Here is a 23,769-nt window from a genome sequence, read left to right on the forward strand (position 1 = left end):
CAAGAAAGTCCAGCAAACGCCAAGATCGTCTCCTAAAGTTGATTCAGCTGCGGGATCGGGGCACCAACAGTACAGAGCTTGCTCAGGAATGGCAGCAGGCAGGTGTGAGTGCATCAGCACGCACAATGAGGAGGATGGTTTGGAGGATGGCCTGGTGTCAAAAAGGGCACTTCTCTCCAGGAAAAACATCAGGGACAGACTGATATTCTGCAAAAAGGTACAGGGATTGGACTGTTGAGGACTGGGGTTTTTTCTCTGATGAATCCCCTTTCCAATTGTTTGGGGAATCCGGAAAAAAGCTTGTCCGGAGAAGACAAGGTGAGCGCTAGAGGTCGACCGATTAATCGGAATGGCCGATTAATTAGGGCCGATTTCAAGTTTTCATAACAATCGGTAATCTGTATTTTTGGACACCGATTTGCCCATTTTTTTACACCTTTATTTAACTAGGCAAGTCAGTTAAGAACACATTCTTATTTTCAATGACGGCCTAGGAACGGTGGGTTAACTGCCTTGTTCAGGGGCAGAACGACAGATTTTTACCTTGTCAGCTCGGGGATTAGTTTTTGCAACCTTCCGGTTACTAGTCCAACGCTCTAACCACCTGCCTTACATTGCACTCCACAAGGAGCCTGCGTGGCAGGCTGACTACCTGTTATGCGAGGGCAGCAAGAAGCCATGGTAAGTTGCTAGCTAGCATTACACTTATCTTATAAAAAACAATCAATCTTAACATAATCCCTAGTTAACTACACATGGTTGATGATATTACTAGTTTATCTAGAGTATCCTGCATTGCATATATTTGATGCGGTGCCTGTTAATTTCTCATTGAATCACAGCCTACTTCGACAAACGGGTGATGATTTAACAAGCGCATTTGCAAAAAAAGCACTGTTGTTACACCAATGTGTACCTAACCATAAACATCAAAGCCTTTCTTTAAAATCAATAGACAATTATATATTTTTAAACCTGCATATTAAGTTAATATTGCCTGCTAAAATGTATTTCTTATAACTAGGGAAATTGTGTCATTTCTCTCGTGTTTCGTGCAAGCAGTCAGGGTATATGCAGCAGTTTGGGTCGCCTGGCTCATTGCGAACTGTGTGAAGTCCATTTATTCCTAACAAAGAACGTAGTTAATTTGCCAGAATTGTACATAATTATGACATAACATTGAAGGTTGTACAACGTAACAGCAATATTTAGACTTAGGGTTGCCATCCGTTAGATAAAATACGGAACAGTTCCGTATTTCACTGAAAGAATAAACGTTTTGGTTTCGAAATGATCGTTTCCGGATTCTACCATTTTAATGACCAAAGGCTCGTATTTCTGTGTTATTATGTTATAATTAAGTGTATGATTTGATAGAGCAGTCTGACTTCTGACTGAGCGATGGTAGGCACCAGCAGGCTCGTAAGCATTCATTCAAACAGCACTTTCGTGCGTTTTGCCAGCAGCTCTTTGCTGTGCTTCAAGCATTGAGCTGTTTATGAGTTCAAGCCTATGAACTCCTGAAGATTAGGCTGGTGTAACCGATGTGAAATGGCTAGCTAGTTAGCGGGGGTGCACGCTAATAGCGTTTCAAATGTCACTCGTTCTGAGACTTGGAGTAGTTCTTCCCCTTGCTCTGCATGGGTAACGCTGCTTCGAGGGTGGCTGTTGTCGATGTGTTCCTGGTTCAAGCCCAGGTAGGGGCGAGGAGAGGGACGGAAGCTATACCGTTACACTGGCAATAGTAAAGTGCCTATGAGAATATGAAATACAAATCTTATAGAGAGAAATAGTCCTTTAATTCCTATAATAACTACAACCCAAAACGTCTTACCTGGGAATATTGAAGACTCGTGTTAAAAGGAACCACCAGCTTTCATATTTTCTCATGTTGTGAGCAAGGAAATTAAACGTTATCCTTTTTACACAGCACATATTGCACTTTTACTTTCTTCTCCAACACTTTGTTTTTGCATTATTTAAACCAAATTGAACACGTTTCACATTTTTTAGGCTAAATTGATTTTATTGATGTATTATATTAAGTTAAAATAAGTGTTCATTCGGTATTGTTGTAATTGTCATTATTACAAATAAAAAAATAGGCTGATTAATCGGTATCGGCTTTTTTGGTCTTCCAATAATCGGTATTGCCGTTGAAAAATCATAATCGGTCAACCTCTAGTGAGCGCTACTGTCAGTCCTGTGTCATGCCAACAGTAAAGCATCCTGAGACCATTCACGTGTGGGGTTGCTTCTCAGCCAAGGGAGTGGGCTCACTCACAATTTTGCCTAATGAATAAGGAATGGTACCAACACACATCCTCCGAGAGCAACTTCTCCCAACCATCCAGGAACAGTTTGGTGAAGAACAATGCCTTTTCCAGCATGATGGAGCACCTTGCCATAATGCAAAAGTGATAACTAAGTGGCTCGGGAACAAAACATTGATATTTTGGGTCCATCGCCAGGAAACTCCCCAGACCTTAATCCCATTGAGAACTTGTGGTCAATCCTCAAGAGGCGGGTGAACAAAAATCCACAAATTCTGACAAACTCCAAGCATTGATTATGCAAGAATGGGCTGCAATCAGTCAGGATGTTGCCCCAGAAGTTAATTGACAGCATGCCAGGGCGGATTGCAGAGGTCAACACTGCAAATATTGACTCTTTGCATAAAAGCCTTTAACACTTATGAAATGCTTGTAATTATACTTCAGTATTCCATAGTAACATCTGACAAAAATATCTAGACACTGAAGCAGCAGACTTTGTGAAAATTAATATTTGTGTCATTCTCAAAACTTTTGGACACGACTTTAGAGCTCAGACTTTCCGACCTGAAGATCACTGACGTCATGATTTCACCTTGTATTTTTCCAAGTTGCCATTTGTTTTGAAAGCACCATAAAACTCTTGGTACCCTTCGCCAGCTCATATCTGTGGGAAGCTAGATTCAGTGCTCTTGTCTGCATTAAAACCAAATATCGATCCAAGTTGGATTTGACAGCAGAGATGAGGTGCGCACTGTCGACCACGCCCCCTGACTTTCAGAATCTCCGACTCGACATGCATCAAGCACACCCATCTCATTAGTGTTGGTGAGATAATGTATCTTATGTCTGACTAATTTGCAATCAGAAATATGGTCAGAATGTTTTTTAATTGACTGCCATAGCACCAAATAAAAAAAGTTAACATTGGCTGATAATTAGGCTACATCATTTTTTTCACATAGTTGGGGTCTCAAGAATTTTCAGATATCAAAATTGGATCGTGAGCCAAAAACGTTTGGGAACCCCTGCTGTACAGGCTTTTTTCTCTTCATTCTGTCATTTAGGTCAGTATTGTGGGGTAACCATCTGCAGTTTTCTCCTATCATAGCCATTCAACTCTGTAACTGTTTTAAAGTCACCATTGACCTCGTGGTGAAAACCCTAATCGGTTTCCTTCCTCTCCAGCAACTGTTAGGAAGGTCCCCTGTTTCTTTGTATTACTGGGTGTATTGATACACCATCCAAATTATAATTAATAACTTCACCATGCTCAAAAGGATTGTCAATGTGTATTTGTTTTCGACCCATCTACCAACAGGTGCTCTTATTTGTGAGGCCTTGGAAAACTTCCATGATCTTTGTGGTTGAATCTGTGTTTGAAATTCACTGCTCGACTGAGGGACCTTACAGATAATTGTATGTGTGGGCTGCAGAGATGAGGTAGTCATTCAAATATCATGTTAAACACTATTAATGCACACAGAGTGAGTCCATCCAACATACACTACATGACCAAAAGTATGTGGACACCTGGTCATTGAACATCTCATTCCAAAATCATGGTCATTAATATGGAGTTGGTCCCCCTTTGCTGCTATAACAGCCTCCACTCTTCTGGGAAAGGCTTTCCACTAGATGTTGGAATATTGCTGCAGGGACTTGCTACCATTCAGCCACAAGAGCATTAATGAGGTCGGGCACTGATGTTGGGCGATTAGGCCTGGCTCGCAGTCGGCGTCCCAATTCATCCCAAAGGTGTTTGATGGGGTTGAGGTCAGGGCTCTGTGCAGGCCAGTCAATTTCTTCCACACCGATCTCGACAAATCATTTCTGTATGGAACTCACTTTGTGCACTAGGGCATTGTCATGCTGAAACAGAAAAGGGCTTTCCCCAAACTGTTTCCACAAAGTTGGAAGCACAGAATAGTCTAGAATGCCATTGTATGCTGTAGCATTAACATTTCCCTTCACTGGAACTAAAGGGCCTAGCCTGAACAATGAAAAACAGCCCCAGACCATTATTTCTCCTCCACCAAACTTTACAGTTGCCACTATGCATTGGAGCAGGAAGCGCTCTCCTACAAGTTTCCACTGCTCCAGAGTCCAATGGCGGAAAGCTTTACACCACTCCGGCTGATGCTTAGTATTGCACATGGTGATTTTAGGCTTGTGTGCGGCTGCTTGGCCATGGAAACCCATTTCATGATGCTCCCGACGAACTGTTCTTGATGTTGCTTCCAAAGGCAGTTTGGAACTCAGTAGTGAGTGTTTTATGTTTTACATGCTATGCACTTCAATACTCGGTGGTCCCATTCTGTGAGCTTGTGTGGCCTACCACTTCGCAGCTGTGCCGTTGTTGCTCCTATACGTTTCCACGTCACAATAACAGCACTTGCGGTGTCACGTTGAAAGTCACTGAGCTCTTCAGTAAGGACATTCTACTGCCAATGTTTGTCTATGGAGATTGCATGGCTGTGTGCTCGATTTTATACACCTGTCAGCAACAGGTGTGGCTGAAATAGCCGAATCCACATACTTTTGTATATATAGTGTATTATGTGAATTGTTAAGCAAATTTTTTATCCTGATTATATTTAGGCTTGCCATAAACAAAGGGGTTGAAAGGTTATTGACTCAAGACATTTCAGCTTAATTTGTACAAATTTCGAAAAACAAAATTCCACCACACTATGGGGTATCGTGTGTAATGCCCTACAAATGCAAAACACAGTAACTAAGTGTGAATACTTTCTGAAGGCACTCTATCTATCTATACAGTTTGATTCTGCACCTAGGTAAAATGTGTTTTATATTGTATATTTGGTATATCTCCTCAATGACAATTGAACCAAGAATTCCATAACAATTAAAATAGTATATTTTAAATCAGGGGAGGATGGAGAACTATCTACACTTTTTGGAGAAAAAAATTATAATAATGAAAACTGCCATATGTACATCTTTGGGCAATATGACCAAATTCATATAGGAATGTGTTGTAGATCAGTCAATCATTGAAAGCAAGCATAATAAGTGGTAGATCTGTTCTATGTGCGCTGTTCTATGCTTCCTGTTCTTAAGTTTTGTTTTTGCTCTTCTACTTCCAGTTTTATACACTAGATTCAAACAGCTGAAAATAAAATATTTTTGTTTATGGAAAATATATTTCACTGTGGTTTAAATGGTACAGTGATTATCTACACTATACTTGCTTGTTTCGTCACAAACTGAAATTGGGCAAACTATTAGAATTCTAGCAACCAGGTAATGGCGGAGCGATTTCTGCATAGTGCACCTTTAATAAAGTTTGAAATCGTTTATTTTTATTTTTATGGACATAAAAACAATTTGTTGATTGTTCTCCATCCTCCCCCGATTCCGAATATAAAATATTCATTGTCATGCTTGGTTAAAATAGCTGTCGAAGAGAGAGTTACGTTACCGAATATCCAAATATAAAACACATTCTTACCTCAAGTGCCTAACCGAACCATATACCTACCTATATGCTCTCTAAAAGTTTACTTTCCTTTGGATATTGTTTGAACCTTCGGACAGACCGCACAGACAACCGATATAGTACGTTTAAATGTAATTGTATTTAACATTATGGCTTGTATGAATATTTACACGATTTTACAGGTATTCGTTTCAGGGTGTAGTTACATACCAATTAATTGTGTATTACACAGCCAGATCAAATCAGACTAACGCACAGCTAACCAGCCGTTTCTGGTGTTATAGCTAGCCATGAAAGCTATATAGCTAGCTAGGCTGGCTGGCTATTTACAGTATAATTACATTATTTGGGGTGTAGAAATAGAGGGGGCTGCTATTGTACCGTATGATAATCGATAAAATGATGCAGGTAAATTTAACAAAAAAGTGATGTCATTAGTAACAGATAGGCTTTAAGATTTTACAGAGTTGCTAGCTACAGTAATGTGTCACGATTTATGCATCCATCCCCATATATCAACATCACACTACTAGCTGGCAAGCTAGGCTAATATTAAACTGTCGGGTTTTGAGTGCTAGCTAGCTAACGTTAGCTTTCTATCGTGGAAGACGACGTTGACACGATACGAACAATTAACTGAAACGTGTTTAGTTACAATGAATGTACTCACTGGTACCCAAGGTTGTCCGATCAGCAACGATGTTAGCCGTCTTTGTATCGGGCTTTGTGTCGGACCTCTCACATTGTTGTCTCCACCCGGTGGCTATCGGATAGTTGCGTGGATGCAACGTGATGAAAGTATTTCTGGACGAACTATGATGCTGCACATCAGATGTTCCTGCGATAATCTCGTTGGTTTTGGTGTCTCGTGTTTATCAGCAAGAACAAAAACACCCTCCCTCAGTGTCTCTAAACTGACACCTGGTGGTGGGACGTGGAAACACTGAAGCATGGCTGGGTACTGACCACAAAAGACACATTTGCAACGCGTAACAGTAGGTCCAATATTGAGGGCAATCATACATCTGATTTAGTTAGTTAAAGCAATCCACGCTAGACTCAATATAAATCATAATCTCACATCATGATTTACAGTTGAACATATATGGTTTACACTAAAAATGTATCAAGTATAACAAGTGATCCAAACATTGATGACTGAGTTCCATTACATTACACAGGAGAGTCATTGGACGAAGGCGTCTTCAGTATGGGGGAGATTTGTTTTAAGAGCCTCGATTCTCAAATGTAACATTAACACGCGTTGCTTACGGTACGTTGGAAGCATAATGATCTTTCATATCAGAGAGAAATCATTTTCTAAAATACAAAAGGTTAAATTGATATACGCCTTGATACAGTTAGTGTTCCCACATGGCCATATGTTACAGCGCCTTTTTATGGAAGACGAGAGGTTACCACATAGCACAAGAGCTAACCAAATAGCCACGGGAAGTAGTTTCGGGGTGGGAGTGCTGCAACTTCTTTGCAATGCCGATGGTGCCTATATTGGTCTGGGCCCAGTGCACAACTTTTCAGAAAAAAAATATTTAAACTAAATGTATTTGAGTGTTTACCAGGATTTGAAATTTGAGTCTGATAATACTTGTGGAATATATAAATACTTGCTTGATTGATATGTTTTCCAGTTTCTTGAAATAGTTTGCAAATGCAACTTATTTCTATGTGAAACTGAAATTGTCTATTAATTCCTGTTTCATTTTAGTAGTCACTCTTATTCACAGCGTTGAGTGCACACATTTTTCCATAATGCTCCCCCATGGGAATTGAAAAACGCAACCCTAGTATTGCAAGCACATGCTCTACTAACTGAGCTACTTCACAAAGCACTTGATAGATATCCCTCTAGTGGTGTGGGGGCTGTGCTTTGGCAAAATGGGTGGGGTTATATCCTGCCTGTTTGGCCCTGTCCGTGAGTATCATCGGATGGGGCCACAGTGTCTCCTGACCTCTCCTGTCTCAGCCTCCAGTATTTATGCTGCAGTAGTTTATGTGTCGGGGGGGCTAGGGTCAGTCTGTTATATCTGGAGTACTTCTGTCTTATCCGGTGTCCTGCGTGATTTTAAGTATGCTCTCTCTAATTCTCTCCTTCTTTCTCTCTCTCGGAGGACCTGAGCCCTAGGACCATGCCTCAGGACTACCTGGCATGATGACTCCTTGCTGTCCCCAGTCCACCTGGCCGTGCTGCTGCTCCAGTTTCAACTGTTCTGCCAGCAGCTATGGAACCCTGACCTGTTCACCGGACGTGCTACCTGTCCCAGACCTGCTGTTTTCAACTCTCTAGAGACAGCAGGAGCGGTAGAGATACTCTTAATGATCGGCTATGAAAAGCGAACTGACATTTACTCCTGAGGTGCTGACTTGCTGCACCCTCGACAACTACTGTGATTATTATTATTTGACCATGCTGGTCATTTATGTGCCACCCGGCACAGCCAGAAGAGGACTGGCCACCCCTCATAGCCTGGTTCCTCTCTAGGTTTCTTCCTAGGTTTTGGCCTTTCTAGGGAGTTTTTCCTAGCCACCGTGCTTCTACACCTGCATTGCTTGCTTGCTGTTTGGGCTTTTAGGCTGGGTTTCTGGACAGCACTTTGAGATATCAGCTGATGTAAGAAGGGCTACATAAATAGATTTGATGTCTCAATGTACTCAATTACTATATCGTGCATCGTTTTTCTCCATGGTGATGGAAAGTCTACAGGTACAAACCTAGATGACCAACCTACAGTGCATTCAGAAAGTATTCAGACCCCTTGACTTTTTTCACTTTGTTACATTAGAGCCTTACTTTAAAATTGATTAAGTGTTTTTTCCCCCTCTCTCAATCTACACACAATACCCCATAATGCCAAAGTAAACAGTTCTTTTGACATTTTTGCAAAAGTATAAAAAAATCAAACGGATATATCACATTTACATAAGTATTCAGACCCTTTACTCAGTACTTTGTTGAAGCACCTTTGCCAGTGATTACAACTTCGAGTCTTCTTGGGTATGACACTACAAGCTTGGCACACCTGTATATGGGGAATTTCTCCCATTCTTCTCTGCAGATCCTCTCAAGCTCTGTCAGGTTGGATGGGGAGCGTTTCTGCACAGCTATTTTCAGGTCTCTCCAGAGATGTTTGATCGGGTTCAAGTCCGGGCTCTAGCTGGGCCACTCAAGGACATTGAGATTTGTCCCGAAGACACTACTGAGTTGTCTTGGCTGTGTGCTTACGGCCGTTGTCCTGTTGGAAGGTGAACCTCAAATCAAATCAAATTGTATTTGTCACACACATGATTAGCAGATGTTAATGCGAGTGTAGCCCCAGTCTGAGGTCCTGAGTCCTCTGGAGGAGGTTTTCATCAAGGATCTCTCTGTACTTTGCTCCGTTCATCTTTCCCTCGATCCTGACTAGTCTCCCAGTCCCTGGCACTGAAAAATATTTGCACAGCATGATGCTGCCACCACCCTGCTTCACTGTAGGTATGGTATTGCCAGGTGATGAGCAGTGCCTGGTTTCCTCCAGATGTGACACTTGGCATTCAGGCCAAAGAGTTAAATCTTGGTTTCATCAGACCACAGAATCTTGTTTCTCATCATCTGAGTCCTTTAGGTGCGTTTTGGCAAACTCCAAGCAGGCCGTCATGTGCCTTTTACTGAGTAGTGGCTTCCGTCTGGCCACTCCACCATAAAGGCCTGATTGGTGGAGTACTGCAAAGATGGTTGTCCTTCTGGAAGGTTCTCCCATCTCCACAGAGGAACTCCGGAGCTCTATCAGAGTGACCATCAGGTTCTTGGTCACCTCCCTGACCAAGGCCCTTCTCCCCCGAATGCTCAGTTTGGCCAGGCGGCCAGCTCTAGAAAGAGTCTTGGTGGCTTCTTCCATTTACCTTCTTCCATTTAAGAATGATAGATGCCACTGTGTGGACCTTCCATGCTGCAGGTACCCTTCCCCAGATTTGTGCCTCGACACAATCCTGTCTCTGAGCTCTACAGACAATTCTTTCGACCTCATGACTTGGTTTTTGTTCTGACATGCACTGTCAACTGTGGGATCTTATAGACAGGTGTGTGTCTTTCCAAATCATGTCCAATCAATTGAATTTACCACAGGTGGACTCCAATCAAGTTGTAGAAACATCAAGGATGATCAATGGAAACAGGATGAACCTGAGCTCAATTTCAAGTCTCATAGCAAAGGGTCTGAATACTTATGTAAATAAGGTATGTTTATTTTTAATTAAATTATCTTTTTTATAAATTTGCTATTTTTATTATGGGGTATTGTGTGTAGATTGATGAACATTTTGGATTTAATCCATTTTAGTATAAGGCTGTAACATAAAATATGGAAAAAGTCAAGGGGTCTGAAGAATACATAAAGCACACAGGAACTTTTCTTTGTTCTTTTTATTCATCTTACATCCAAGTAAAATGTCATCTTACATCCAGTAATTTAGGTATGCGTTTACAGGATACTACAGGGGCAATATTACTTTTCCAACTTATCCCTCACGAGCAGAGAACTGATAGGGATCTGCTTATAACACTGGAATAGGCCATTTGGAATTTGGCACATTCATGAAGAGAATACTGTACCTTCCATTTATTGGAGTCACTTAGCACATCTTTTTTAGAACACATCTCAAAATATATTCTCCTATCACTTTCTGCAGAGAGAAAAATAAATACAATGTTCCGTAAACAAGCTGTCTATTCTTACAAAATAGTGGTAGGAGCTCTGACTTTCTATTACACATTCTGCGACTTTCCAGGACCAATTAACCACATTGGACACCTGAAAAAAGCTGGGTGTTGTCTGCGTGTGGTACTACTGTCCTTATAGACCTGATACAGCACTGCATGGTCTGTGTGTCTTTCTGGATTAGGTCCCCACTGTAGTGTCCCCACTGTATTGCCTAATGGTTCGTCACACTCTGTTCTCCAACAGGGCTTCAAAGTCTGGCGAGCAGACCAATTTGTGTTTGATGTGTCCCAGCACTGACAAGTCACCAGTCCGGCCCTCTCCTGTTCCAACTGACACCAGCTCCTAATGGAATTAGAGTAGGGGGGGGGGGCTTGTCAGACAATGACATACAAGGCAAACATAAAATAATATGTATATGTTTACATACTGTACAACTATAAAACTACAGAGAAGTGAAGATTTAAAGGGAAATTCAACTTCTTTCAACATCAAGTTGAAAGACCACCCCCAACATCAACATGAAAACGGCAGGTTTCTATGTTTTGTAGTAAAAAAGATGGAAGATAAGTATTTCCAGTGACATCATCCTGATACTGATCATCTGGTGTGCATCATATGATTTTAACCAACTATGAGAAGCCAAAAGTTGTTCTCTCTGACCTGGAGGAAAGCACACGAGGTTCCCAGAGCCACATCTAGTGTGACATGCCCCAGTATGAGCTGAACCCGACCAGACTTCCGCACCAACAGCCGTCCAACCAGACCCTCCTGCAGGTCCCTCAGATGACAACTGTTTTCCTCCTGCTGCTCCTCCTATTCCACAGAGGACAGACATGGAAACTGATCGTATACACAGTAGTCTTGCTCTCTGAACCACATATTTAAATACCTACTTGAGATTCCGTTTTCAAAAGCATGGACTGTCCATCCTCTGACTGCATCTCTGTCTTCACTGGCCTGACCTCTTGGGTGGGCGGCTGCCCTGGTAGGGAGTCAGGAAGCTGAATAAAGAACAGCTCCTCTTCTTTGGTCTGACTCCAGCTCTCCAGCAGCTCAGATAAAACTTCAGGCTCAGGGAGAGGTGGTGGTCTGAAAGTGGGTTCCATTTTCTTTACCTCTAGCGCATCTTCTGGCTCCTGTTTCACTGAAGAGAGAGGGAGACACATGGCTAGACAGTTGGAGCCCATTGTTTTGCCATATTGTTTCATTTTAACTGACATGTATCATTGTTACCTTTGACTGCATTTATGCCATCCATGGCCTCACTATCCTCTTCAGACTTGTCTGGTTTGGAGGAGGCTGTCACATCACTTTCCTCCTTGAATCCCCACCCTGACACAGCCAGGGGCAGCTGGACAGGACAGCTCCTTACATCACTCCTTAGGTGAGGGTCATCCAGGAACTGGTGGAAATTAGTTAAATTACTTTTAAGTAAGTGGGCAAGGAATAAATGCACAGGCAGACAGCATGATGAGACATAAGTACATGGAGGACTCACATTGTCTCGTTCCAGAGCGCGCAAAATTTCTTTGGTCTCTTCCTCGGTCTCCCTCTTCTCCTTCTTGATGTTGATGATGGGTGAGGGACCCACACTTGGTGCATCTCTCTCACCTTCATAGCCACCTGATTGGAGCACAGGAAGAAACTCATGGGTTAAAACACAAATCACAATACATCAATATGGTCTACACAAAATATTACACCATATAACATGTAATGGAATCCCAGCTGAATGAATGACCCGGCCATACCTCTTTTCTTAATCATCATCTCTGCAGGCCCCTGCTCAAAGATAGAGTGGGACTGGATGACCTCTGGACGTCCCCGGCCCCGACCACCCCTACCACCTCGCTCACGACCCCGATCGTTCTCCCTCCTCTCCCTCCTTTGTCCACCCTCAACCTTCTGCCTATGGTAGACGAAAGTCAAACTCTCAACATATGGTCATTCCTAAGATCCAGTATGTGCTGGAAAATTTTTAGAATCATGCACTGTATTTCAATTTGTCACTTAGCAGACCTACAGCTAGCGCATTCATCTTGAGATCTGTGTGTGTACACACACACACACACACACACACACACACACACACACACACACACACACGAAGTCAGAAGTTTACATACACTTAGGTTGGAGTCATTAAAACTCGTTTTTCAACCACTCCACAAATTTCTTGTTAACAAACTAGTTTTGGCAAGTCGGGTAGGACATCTACTTTGTGCATGACAAGTAATTTTTCCAACAATTGTTTACAGACAGATTATTTCACTTATAATTCACTGTATCACAATTGCAAGTGGGTCTGAAGTTAGCGTATGTTAAGTTGAGTGCGTCTTTAAACAGCTTGGAAAATTCCAGAAAATTATGTCATTGCTTTAGAAGCTTCTGATAGGCTAATTGACATCATTTGAGACAATTGGAGGTGTACCTGTGGATGTATTTCAAGGCCTACCTTCAAATGCAGTGCCTCTTTGCTTGACATCATGGGGAAATCAAAAGAAATCAGCAAAGACCTCAGAAAAAAAATTGTAGACCTCCACAAGTCTGGTTCATGGTTGGGAGCATTTTCCAAACACCTAAAAGTAGCACATTCATCCGTACAAACAATAGTAAGCAAGTATAAACACCATGGGACCACGCAGCCGTCATACCGCTCAGGCATGGAGACACGTTCTGTCTCTTAGAGATGAAGGTAATTTGGTGCGAAAAGTACAAATCAATCCCAGAACAACAGCAAAGGACCTTGTGAAGATGCTGGAGGAAACAGGTACAAAAGTATCTATATCCACAGTAAAACGAGTCCTATATTGACATAACCTGAAAGGCCGCTCAGCAAGGAAGAAGCCACTGCTCCAAAACTGCCATAAAAAAGCCAGACTGCGGTTTGCAACTGCACTTTGGAGAAATGTCCTCTGGTCTGATGAAACAAAAATAGAACTGTTTGGCCATAATGACCATCATTATGTTTGGAGGAAAAAGGGGGAGGCTTGCAAGCCGAAGAACACCATTCCAACCATGAAGCACGGTGGTGGCAGCATCATGTTTTTGGGGTGCTTTGCTGCCGGAGGGACTGGTGCACTTCACAAAATAGATGACATCATGTGGAAGAAAATTATGTAGATATATTGAAGCAAATGGGTCTTCCAAATGGACAATGACTCCAAGTATACTTCCAAAGTTGTGGCAAAATGGCTTAAGGACAACAAAGTCGAGGCATTGGAGTGGCCAGCAAAAAGCCCTGACCTCAATCCTATAGAAAATTTGTGGGCAGAACTGAAAAAGCGTGTGCAAGCAGGGAGGCCTACAAACCTGACTCAGTTACACCAGCTCTGTCAGGAGGAATGAACCAAAATTCACCCAACTTATTGTGGGAAGCTTGTGGAAGGCTACCCAAAATGTTTGACATAAGTTACACAATTTAAACGCAATGCTACCAAATACTAATTGAGTGTATGTAAACTTCTGACCCACTGGGAATGTGATGAAAGAAATAAAAAGCTGAAATAAATAATTCTCTACTATTATTCTGATATTTCATATTATTAAAATAAAGTGGTGATCCTAACTGACCTAAGACAGGGAATTTTTACTAGGATTAAATGTCAGGAATTGTGAAAAACTGAGTTTAAATGTATTTGGCTAAGGTGTATGTAAACTTCTGACTTCAACTGTATATATAAACACACACATACTACCGTTCAAAAGTTTGGGGTCACTTAGAAAAGTCCTTGTTTTTGAAAGAAAAGCTATAACAAATTCCATTAAAGTAACATCAAATTGATCAGAAATACAGTGTAGACATTGTTCATGTTTTAAATTACTATTGCAGCTGTAAATGCCTGATTTTTACATGGAATATCTACATAGGTGTACAGAGGCCCATTATCAGCAACCATCACTCCTGTGTTCAAATGGCACGTTGTGTTACCTAATCCAAGTTTATAATTTTAAAAAGGCTAATTGATCATTAGAAAACCGTTTTGCAATTACAGTGGGGCAAAAAAGTATTTAGTCAGCCACCAATTGTGCAAGTTCTCCCACTTAAAAAGATGAGGCCTGTAATTTTCGTCATAGGTACACTTCAACTATGACAGACAAAATGAGAAAAAAAATCCAGAAAATCACATTAAAAATCCTACAATGAATTTATTTGCAAATTATGGTGGAAAATAAGTATTTGGTCAATAACAAAAGTTTATCTCAATACTTTGTTATATACCCTTTGTTGGCAATGACAGAGGTCAAATGTTTTCTGTAAGTCTTCACAAGGTTTTCACACACTGTTGCTGGTATTTTGGCCCATTCCTCCATGCAGATCTCCTCTAGATCAGTGATGTTTTGGGGCTGTTGCTGGGCAACACAGACTTTCAACTCCCTCCAAAGATTTTCTATGGGGTTGAGATCTGGAGACTGGCTAGGCCACTCCAGGACCTTGAAATGCTTCTTACGAAGCCACTCCTTCGTTGCCCGGGCGGTGAGTTTGGGATCATTGTCATGCTGAAAGACCCAGCCACGTTTCATCTTCAATGCCCTTGCTGATGGAAGGAGGTTTTCACTCAAAATATCACGATACATGGCCCCATTCATTCTTTCCTTTACACAGATCAGTCGTCCTGGTCCCTTTGCAGAAAAACAGCCCCAAAGCATGTTTCCACCCCCATGCTTCATAGTAGGTATGGTGTTCTTTGGATGCAACTCAGCATTCTTTGTCCTCCAAACACGACAAGTTGAGTTTTTACCAAAAAGTTATATTTTGGTTTCATCTGACCAAATGACATTCTCCCATTCTTCTTCTGGATCATCCAAATGCTCTCTAGCAAACTTCAGACGGGCCTGGACATGTACTTGCTTAAGCAGGGGGACACGTCTGGCACTGCAGGATTTGAGTCCCTGGCGGCGTAGTGTGTTACTGATGGTAGGCTTTGTTACTTTGGTCCCAGCTCTCTGCAGGTCATTCACTAGGTCCCCCCCGTGTGGTTCTGGGATTTTTGCTCACCGTTCTAGTGATCACCACAGGGTGAGATCTTGCGTGGAGCCCCAGATCGAGGGAGATTATCAGTGGTCTTGTATGTCTTCCATTTCCTAATAATTGCTCCCACAGTTGATTTCTTCAAACCAAGCTGCTTACCTATTGCAGATTCAGTCTTCCCAGCCTGGTGCAGGTCTACAATTTTGTTTCTGGTGTCCTTTGACAGTTCTTTGGTCTTGGCCATAGTGGAGTTTGGAGTGTGACTGTTTGAGGTTGTGGACAGGTGTCTTTTATACTGATAACAAGTTCAAACGGGTGCCATTAATACAGGTAACGAGTGGAGGACAGAGGAGCCTCTTAAAGAATAAGTTACAGGTCTGTGAGAGCCAGAAATCTTGCTTGTTTGTTGGTGACCAAATACTTATTTTCCACCATAATTTGCAAATAAATTCATTAAAAATCCTACAATGTGATTTTCTGGATTTTTTTTTCTCATTTTGTCTGTCATAGTTGAAGTGTACCTATGATGAAAATTAGAGGCCTCTCATATTTTTAAGTGGGAGAACTTGCACAATTGGTGGCTGACAATAATTTTTTGCCCCATTGTATGTTAGCACAGCAGAAATCTGTTGTTCTGATTAAAGCAATAAAACTGGCCTTTTTTAGACTAGTTGAGTATCAGGAGCATCAGCATTTGTGGGTACGATTACAGGCTCAAAATGGCCAGAAACAAAGAACTTTCTTCTGAAACTGGTCAGGCTATTCTTGTTATGAGAAATTAAGGCTATTCCATGCGAAATTGCCAAGAAATTGAAGATGTCGTACAACACTGTGTTGTCGTACAACACTGTCCTCTTGCTCAGTTGTGCACCGGGGCCTCCCACTCCTCTTTCTATTCTGGTTAGGGCCAGTTTGCACTGTTTTGTGAAGGGAGTAGTACACAGCGTTGTACGACATCTTCAGTTTCTTGGCAATTTCTTGTTCCACCAAGGACAAAGGAAGAGCTTTATATATCGTCACAGACTGAACAACTGAACTTACTCTTCTTTAGCTTTGCGGCCAATAATGTTAGGGGTGAAAGTTTTCTGAAAGATAAAACATGGGAGTCAAGATTTACTTCGTTAAACAAATACAAAGGTTCTGGTGAGACCATTAAACACGGTATACAATTCACTGAGCCTACCTTTTTCACACCTCCCAGGGTGAGGTCTCTGGAGCGCATGGAAGGGAGACGGCCAGGGGAGATAGTAGCTGGTAGCCGTCGTCCCATCACCAAACCCCTGCCACTCCCTCCGGGTGTTGCCGGAGTGTGAGAAGGGCCACCGGGGTTGCTTGAGCCTGGATCAGCCATCCTGGACAACGCAATTAGAAATAATTTATTTGAAAAGCTAAAAACAGATGACAACTATCCACACACCTTTATTCAAGAAGTCTTCATAAGAACACCTATACTCCCCTCTGTATTTATGTGGATAGTTAAGCTAAAAATGTGTCGATTTGGCTCTATACTCCAGCATTTTGGATTTGAGATCAAATGTTTCATATCAGGCGATTTTATCTGAAGATCATGCGCCTCCAAAACTGCTATCCTCTCACCATTGCCAAAAAGAGTGGAGGTCACAATGTTTTAGGGGGTATGATCATTGTTCCTCTTACTTTGTCATTCATCATTATTCTGGATTCATTCATAATCATGGTACATTGTTTCCCCTATATTAATTTAGCAGTGGCAGGCTACTCGGATGGTAACACATTCAGTGTAAACTTAAACGACTCAAACCAAATATAAAGTAGAAAATATATTGGAGCTAATTGTTTTTCAATAAGATCTTTGAGAACCTACAATCACCAAAATAAAAAAAAACTAGAGACTGTCAGGGAGAATCTAAAATTCCCAAAATGTCATGGCATGAGGCCTCATTGATTTTGTTATTATATTTTAGTCACTCAGATATAGAATTTCAGGAAATTTTCTCTCAACCTCATGGCAAATGTGTAGGATTGCAGGAAACTAGCTCAAACTAAGAATCTTCTCGGCCCTTGGCAAAACCAATGATGTACACAGTGTACAAAACAAAACTCTTTCCGTGACAGACTGATCAGGTGAATGCGGGATAAAGCTATGATCCATTATTGATGTCACCTGTAAAATCAATCAAGACCAGTGGTCGAAAAACAGTTCACTGATGAAAAAGGACAAAGGAGGCTGACTTGTTCAGAGCAACAGATGGGCTAGTTAGTCAACTGACAGTCCAGTACAACATTGGTGCCCAAAGACCCATAAAAGAATGCACAACTCATCGTACCTTGACACAAATGGGGTATGGCAGCCAAAGAGTTCCACTTCTTTCTTTTTTTTTGCTGAAACTGCGGTTGTAGTGGGCTAAGGAATGAAAACCAAAACATTGCCTGGACTGAGGATGCCTGGATCCTGTTGTTTTATGCTGATGGGAGGACAAGGGTATGGCAGAAACCACAATACATGCATCCATCATGTTGTGTGTCAACGTTGCAGGCTGGTGGTGGTGGTGTGGGGTGCATTTTCATGGCACACATTGGGCCCCTTGATAAAAGTGGAACAACATCTGAGGTCGAAGGTATTGTCTGTAGAGCTCCGAGACAGGATTGTGTCGAGGCACAAATCAGGGGAAGGGTATAAAAAAAACTTCTGCAGCATCGAAGGTCACCAAGAACACAGTGGCTGCCATAATTTATAAGTGGAAGAACTTTGGAACCACCCAGGCAAACTGAGCAATCGGGAGAGAAGGGCCTTGGTCAGGGAGGTGAACAAGAACCTGATGGTCACTCTGACAGAGCTCCAGAGTTTCTCTGTGGAGATGGGAGAACCTACCAGAAAGGCAACCATCTCTGCACACTCCACCAATCAGGCCTTTATGGTAGAGTGACCAGACAGAAGCCACTCCTCAGTAAAAAGGCACCTGACAGCCCACTTGGAGTTTGCCAAAAGGCACCAAAAGGACTTTCAGACCATGAGAAACAAGATTCTCTGGTCTGATGAAACCAAGATTCAACTCTTTGGCCTGAATGCCAAGTGTCACGTCTGGAGGAAACCTGGCACCATCCCTACAGTGAAGCATAGTGGTGGCAGCATCATGCTGTGGGGTTGTTTTTCAGCGGCATGGACTGAGAGACTAGTCAGGATCGAGAGAAAGATGAACGGAGCAAAGTACAGAGATCCTTGATGAAAACCTGCTCCAGAGCGCTCAGGACCTCAGACTGGGGCGAATGTTCACCTTCCAATAGGACAATGACCCTTAGCATACAGCAAAGACAACGCAGGAGTGGCTTCGGGACACGTCTCAGAATGTCCTTGAGTGGCCCAGCCAGAGCCCGGACTTGAACCCGATCGAACATCTCTGGAGAGACCTGAAAATAGCTGTGCAGTGACGCTGCCCAACCAACCTGACAGAGCTTGAGAGGATCTGCAGAGAAGAATGAGAGAAACTCCCCAAATACAGGTGTGCCAAGCTTGTAGCGTCATACCCAAAGAAGACGAGGTTGTAATCACTGCCAAAGGTGCTTCAACAAAGTACTGAGTAAAGGGTCTGAATTAGTAATGCACCAATATGACATTTTCCTTGCCAAAAAAAACCCGATACCGATCACCGATATTTAATTTTTTTGCGGCCGTTTAAGCATTCTCGTACAGTTAAATAGTTAACACACACACAGAGACGGACGCGTCTGGAAGAGGTGACACTACAGTCCCTGGTTCGAAACCAGGCTGTATCACATTTGGCCGTGATTGGGAGTCCCTTATGGCGGCACACAATTGGCCCAGCGTCGTCCGGGCCGTCATTGTAAATAAGAATTTATTCTAACTGACTTGCCTAGTTAAATAAAGGTTACACAGACACACCAAAAAGTTATTTTGTTGGCATTTACATATGTCCCCATTACCAGTAAAACATAAATCAAAACCAATTTATTTCACTTATTTGCTGTACTGTTTCGTTGTTCAGTCATTTCATTCTCAACCAGGATTTCTATGGAACGCCGTTTGGGTCTTTGTGTATGGTTTGACGACACGCGTCAAATACACAACATAATCTGTTTCAGTAGCTATATAGCTAGGTGTCATTAAAATAACCCTAATTTATAAGACAGTTCTTATTTGATTAATGGTGGTCGGACCCATCTGTGTGAAGCTAGCCACAATAAGGATTAGCCACAATAGTGGACTTTGGGGGTAGCCTTCAAAATAAAAGTATGGCATAATTCTACTATTTGTATTCATTTGCATCACTGTCAATGACATACTTTAATTTTGAAGGCAAACCGCAAATTCCACTATTATGCCTAATGTTTATTGTGGTAGATTCACAACACATAACCCTGTCCGGTCGAGTCTCACTAGCCAGACCAAGCTAGCTGGCTGCTTATAATGTTAGTTTTGGGCAGCAGGGTTAAGTAGCTGGCTAGCTATTTATTTTCAGGAACTGAAGTTTAATTTCAATAGGCGAACAACAAGTGGCAACCTAGCTAAGACTTACAAGGATTCCTAAATCATTGCTAAGAATAATGAAAATGACTGCAGTTTCTACTGGTCACTGTTTTCAGGCTGGTTGTAATGGTGCTAGCTTGGTACCGAGCTAAATCTAGCTACCCCAGAAGTTGCGGTCAAACAAATTATGCTTTATTACCAACGTCGTATTGTAAACACATCGTTCGTGGCCAGTGTTTGCAGACTTTTTTGTACAGCTGCGACAGTGCTACTATTATCTTTTTTGACACGCAAAGACCCAAACGGCGTTCCATAGTATGTATGTCGAAAAGCTAATAGCAGTGACGCTATTACAGTGTAATAATTCCGGTAGGGAAACATCTGAAAAATAGCTCACTTGGTAGTGTGTACCTGTGTTCGACCAGTCAGCGAAAGTCAACATCACCCACGACAGAGGATGGTTGATTGTCAAGGGCAATGAATTCCATTATCTTGGCTTTAATGGATTTCGCCTTTGAGATGTCTCGCTGAAATTCTTACTCTTTCAAATGACTGCTCGACTTGTCTGCTGTGTGGATCGAGCAGTCAACATTGTGTGGGCTAGGTTAGGAATGCTGTGTTGCATGTGTAATACAACATTTTACGTGCCGTCATTACGTAATGTACCTACGTTATATAGGTATGCACGCCATCTATGACATCAGTTAACGTCGGCGTTAAACTAGACATCGGGCCGATAACAATGTTGGCATTTTTAGCTAATATCGGAAGCTTCCGATATGTTCACCGATATACAGTGCATCCCTAGTATGAATACTTATGTAAATGTGATATGTTTTTTTATTTTTAGTACATTTGCAAAAATGTGTGTAGATTGATGAGGGGGAAAAAAACTATTTAATCCATTTTAAAATAAGGCTGTTACATAAAAGGTGGAACAAGTGAAGGGGTCTGAATACTTTACAAATGCACTGTATATATATAAATATATTTTTTTTTTGCTGACAATTTAAAAGCATGCAAAACATGTTGAATTGAAGGAAATTAACTTTGAAGTGGCAACATTTTGCCTCTGCGGCCAAGAGGGGGCCTCAAATTTTGGTCGGAGACTATGCCATTAGCTATGCCCACCACCCCCCACGCCAACTTTGACACTGCTGCCGAAGAAAATCCTAAGGTAACCACTGTGGTAGCATCCAAATTAATGTAGAAGTGTTCCGAAGCATCTTATATTCTTATTTACAATAAAAGTGACTCCAAAATGATAATACATTATTTACCATTCAGTTCTCATTGAGCAAAACATAATCCGAAGCAATTAAAACAAACTGCAAATGCATCCAACAAGTTTGTAGAGTCACAAGCTTGATGTCGTCATTGCATGCTAAGAATAGGAGACAAAATACTAAACTTTTAATACACTAAGTGAATTTGTCCAAATACTTATATATATATATATATATATAAAAAAAAAGTACTTCAACTCATTGAGGGCTTGATGATTAGTTGACAAGTTGAATCAGGTGTGCTTGTCCAGGGTTACAATAAAAATGTGTACTGTTGGGGCAACTCGAGGACCAGGGTTGGGAAACACTGTTCTATACTGTTCCCTCATTTTAAACATTGTATCCGACATCCAAAATGTTGGAGTATAAATATGACGGGGAGTGTATATGCATGTAACCCATTTATCGACGCTACTATCTTTAGCGCCTATAGACCATAGTATCTCTTCTGGCCGGGCAAGTTTTGTTAAAGGGCGACTGCACTTCCTGATTTGGCCTCATTTTTCATCCATGTTCATTAAGAAAGGCCAAGACTGCAGGCAAACAAGTTGTCTTGGGGGTGTTGTTTGATGTTTGTGATTGAATGGCAAAGATACACACAAGGACAGTAGTGAGTACAGCAAGGTAAGCAAAGTTAGCTTTGCAATGGAAAGAACCAAGTTTAGAAGCTGAGGACCCTGACATGCTGACCACACCGATCACGTCGTGTGCGCATTGCAAAATAAATGTACACATACATGTTAGTCAATCATTGCACCCACACTGCTCGCGCTTGCCAACGAGCGTCTGCGTTTCCAAGTGCTAAAATAGAAGTCAGTTCTATTTGTGACGCTGAACGCGGTGCAAGTCTTGCCTCTCCCATCTCCTCATTGGTTTATAGAAGCAGATAACCAATGAGGAGATGGCACGTGGATGATTAGAGGATGAACGGAGGTCGGTCGATCGTGGTAATACACCTTTATGAAAGTTAGACGCCAATCGCCATATAAAGTCCAAAGAAGAAAGAGCCTGAAGGAGAAGAGATGACTAGAAACAATTTGGTTGACTGTTTTATGTGTGGATTAATTGTCGAAGTAGAGGACCTTGTGTATTTCAGGTAAAATAACTCAACGTTTATATCCCTGTACAAATTAGCTAGCAACTGCAAGCTAGCTAGCAAAATTGGCATAAATGTTTAATGGTTTTCGACCTGTCCCCATAATTGGTTCAGAGTTTGTTTTGACATTTCAACCTGCGTGTCGTGATCATGTTTGGTGTGGGGGACAAAAATCAATTTGCGCGTGTCCGGTTTGGGTATGGTGTGATTCAGTTCTATGCTTAGGCTAAAGCCTGCGCTGACCTTGTGTTTAGCCAAGCTGACAGAAGCTATCTGGCATAGCTTGGTTATGGCTGCAGCTGGCTATCCTATCTACCTGATATTTCTCAGTCAAATCAGTTATGGCAACAGAACAGGTATCCCCTGTTAATAACCTCGTTATTGTTATTTTATTGTGTTCCCCCGTCCCCACTGCTGCTACTTGCTGTTTATTATCTATGTCACTTTACAAATTACCTCCATTAACCAGTACCCCCTGCACATTGACTCGTACCAGTATATACATATATATAGCCTCGTTATTGTTATGTACATTTCTTGTGTTACCTAATGATTAAATGTTTTACTTTAGTTTATTTAGTAAATATTTTGTTAACTCTACTTCTTGAAGTACATTGTTGTTTAAGGGCTTGTAAGTAAGCATTTCACGGTAAGGTCTATTAAAGCTGTTGTATTCGGTGCAAATGACAAATACAATTTGATTTTAACACTGCCCCTTTAAAACAAAAAAGCTCTTTACCTGACTTGCTTTTCAAAGATGGCTAGAATGTACATGTTTTGTGCTCTTGTAGGAACCAACAGAACTAACAGTGATTGAGTTATATTATTAGCCTAAATCATGACGATCCAATCTATTCATCACATTACGAATAGTAGGCTCTTTTACATAAGTCAGCAAATGCGATGATACATGGAATGCTTTATTTTTATGGTGAAAATGTACTCCCCCAAACTTGACTCACGCACCGCCTATGGCGTTGTTTCTAGAACCGTATCGCAATTGAAAGAATCGATTTACGTTTATATGAAGTATTTGGCTGCCAGAGTCAGTCCACGTCTAACGTACAAGGTCTTTGGACCTTAAGGAGTAAGGGTAAAGTTAGGCTACATAAAAAAAGTATATATTGCGCTAATACAGAGCAAGGAGTTACTGTCAACACATGTCAGCAATGCATGCTGGTTACATTATCTAGCTAGCTATGACTCTGACAATGCGTTTTCGATATTGTTGCCTTATTCAAATTACCTGATTGCTTCTTTAGATGTTCACCAAACCAAGAGAATTGCGTTTAAATTGACTGCACCCCTTCAATAAGCAAATCCGTGGCGATTTCTTACGTCATTGGTCAACAAGAAAAGTCGGCATTATCTGCAGTACAGCGCCATGACTGCTAGTCCTGGCAGACTTGTGTTATTCGCGGATCACGTGCGCGGAATTCTTCTTCTACTTCAATATGGCGGTTGGTTGGGGGTGCATGTCGCCACCTACTGTACTGGAG

At 41.7% G+C, this 23,769-nt stretch overlaps 2 protein-coding genes across 2 annotated transcripts in view; both read right to left on the reverse strand.

The window, feature by feature from the left end:
- LOC139410915 (glycerol-3-phosphate acyltransferase 4) overlaps nt 1-6,622 on the reverse strand; it is a 39,896-nt gene extending 33,274 nt beyond the window's left edge. The window contains exon 1 of the mRNA XM_071156576.1: nt 6,407-6,622. The gene's annotated coding sequence lies outside the window, so the exon portion shown is untranslated. The remainder of the gene's footprint in view (nt 1-6,406) is intronic.
- Nucleotides 6,623-10,136: 3,514 nt separating this feature from the next.
- Nucleotides 10,137-23,698, reverse strand: LOC139410916 (DNA-directed RNA polymerase III subunit RPC4-like). Its single transcript, XM_071156577.1, has 9 exons — nt 23,517-23,698; nt 16,607-16,775; nt 16,465-16,508; nt 12,203-12,360; nt 11,950-12,074; nt 11,685-11,853; nt 11,345-11,595; nt 11,112-11,264; nt 10,137-10,793 (listed from the first exon to the last, which is right to left on the reverse strand). The coding sequence occupies exons 2-9, from the start codon at nt 16,772-16,774 to the stop codon at nt 10,674-10,676; spliced, it is 1,188 nt and encodes a 395-aa protein (XP_071012678.1). The 5' UTR covers nt 16,775; nt 23,517-23,698; the 3' UTR covers nt 10,137-10,673.
- Nucleotides 23,699-23,769: the final 71 nt, after the last annotated feature.

Source organism: Oncorhynchus clarkii, chromosome 6 (genome assembly GCF_045791955.1).
Source record: "Oncorhynchus clarkii lewisi isolate Uvic-CL-2024 chromosome 6, UVic_Ocla_1.0, whole genome shotgun sequence".
Taxonomy (NCBI): domain Eukaryota; kingdom Metazoa; phylum Chordata; class Actinopteri; order Salmoniformes; family Salmonidae; genus Oncorhynchus; species Oncorhynchus clarkii.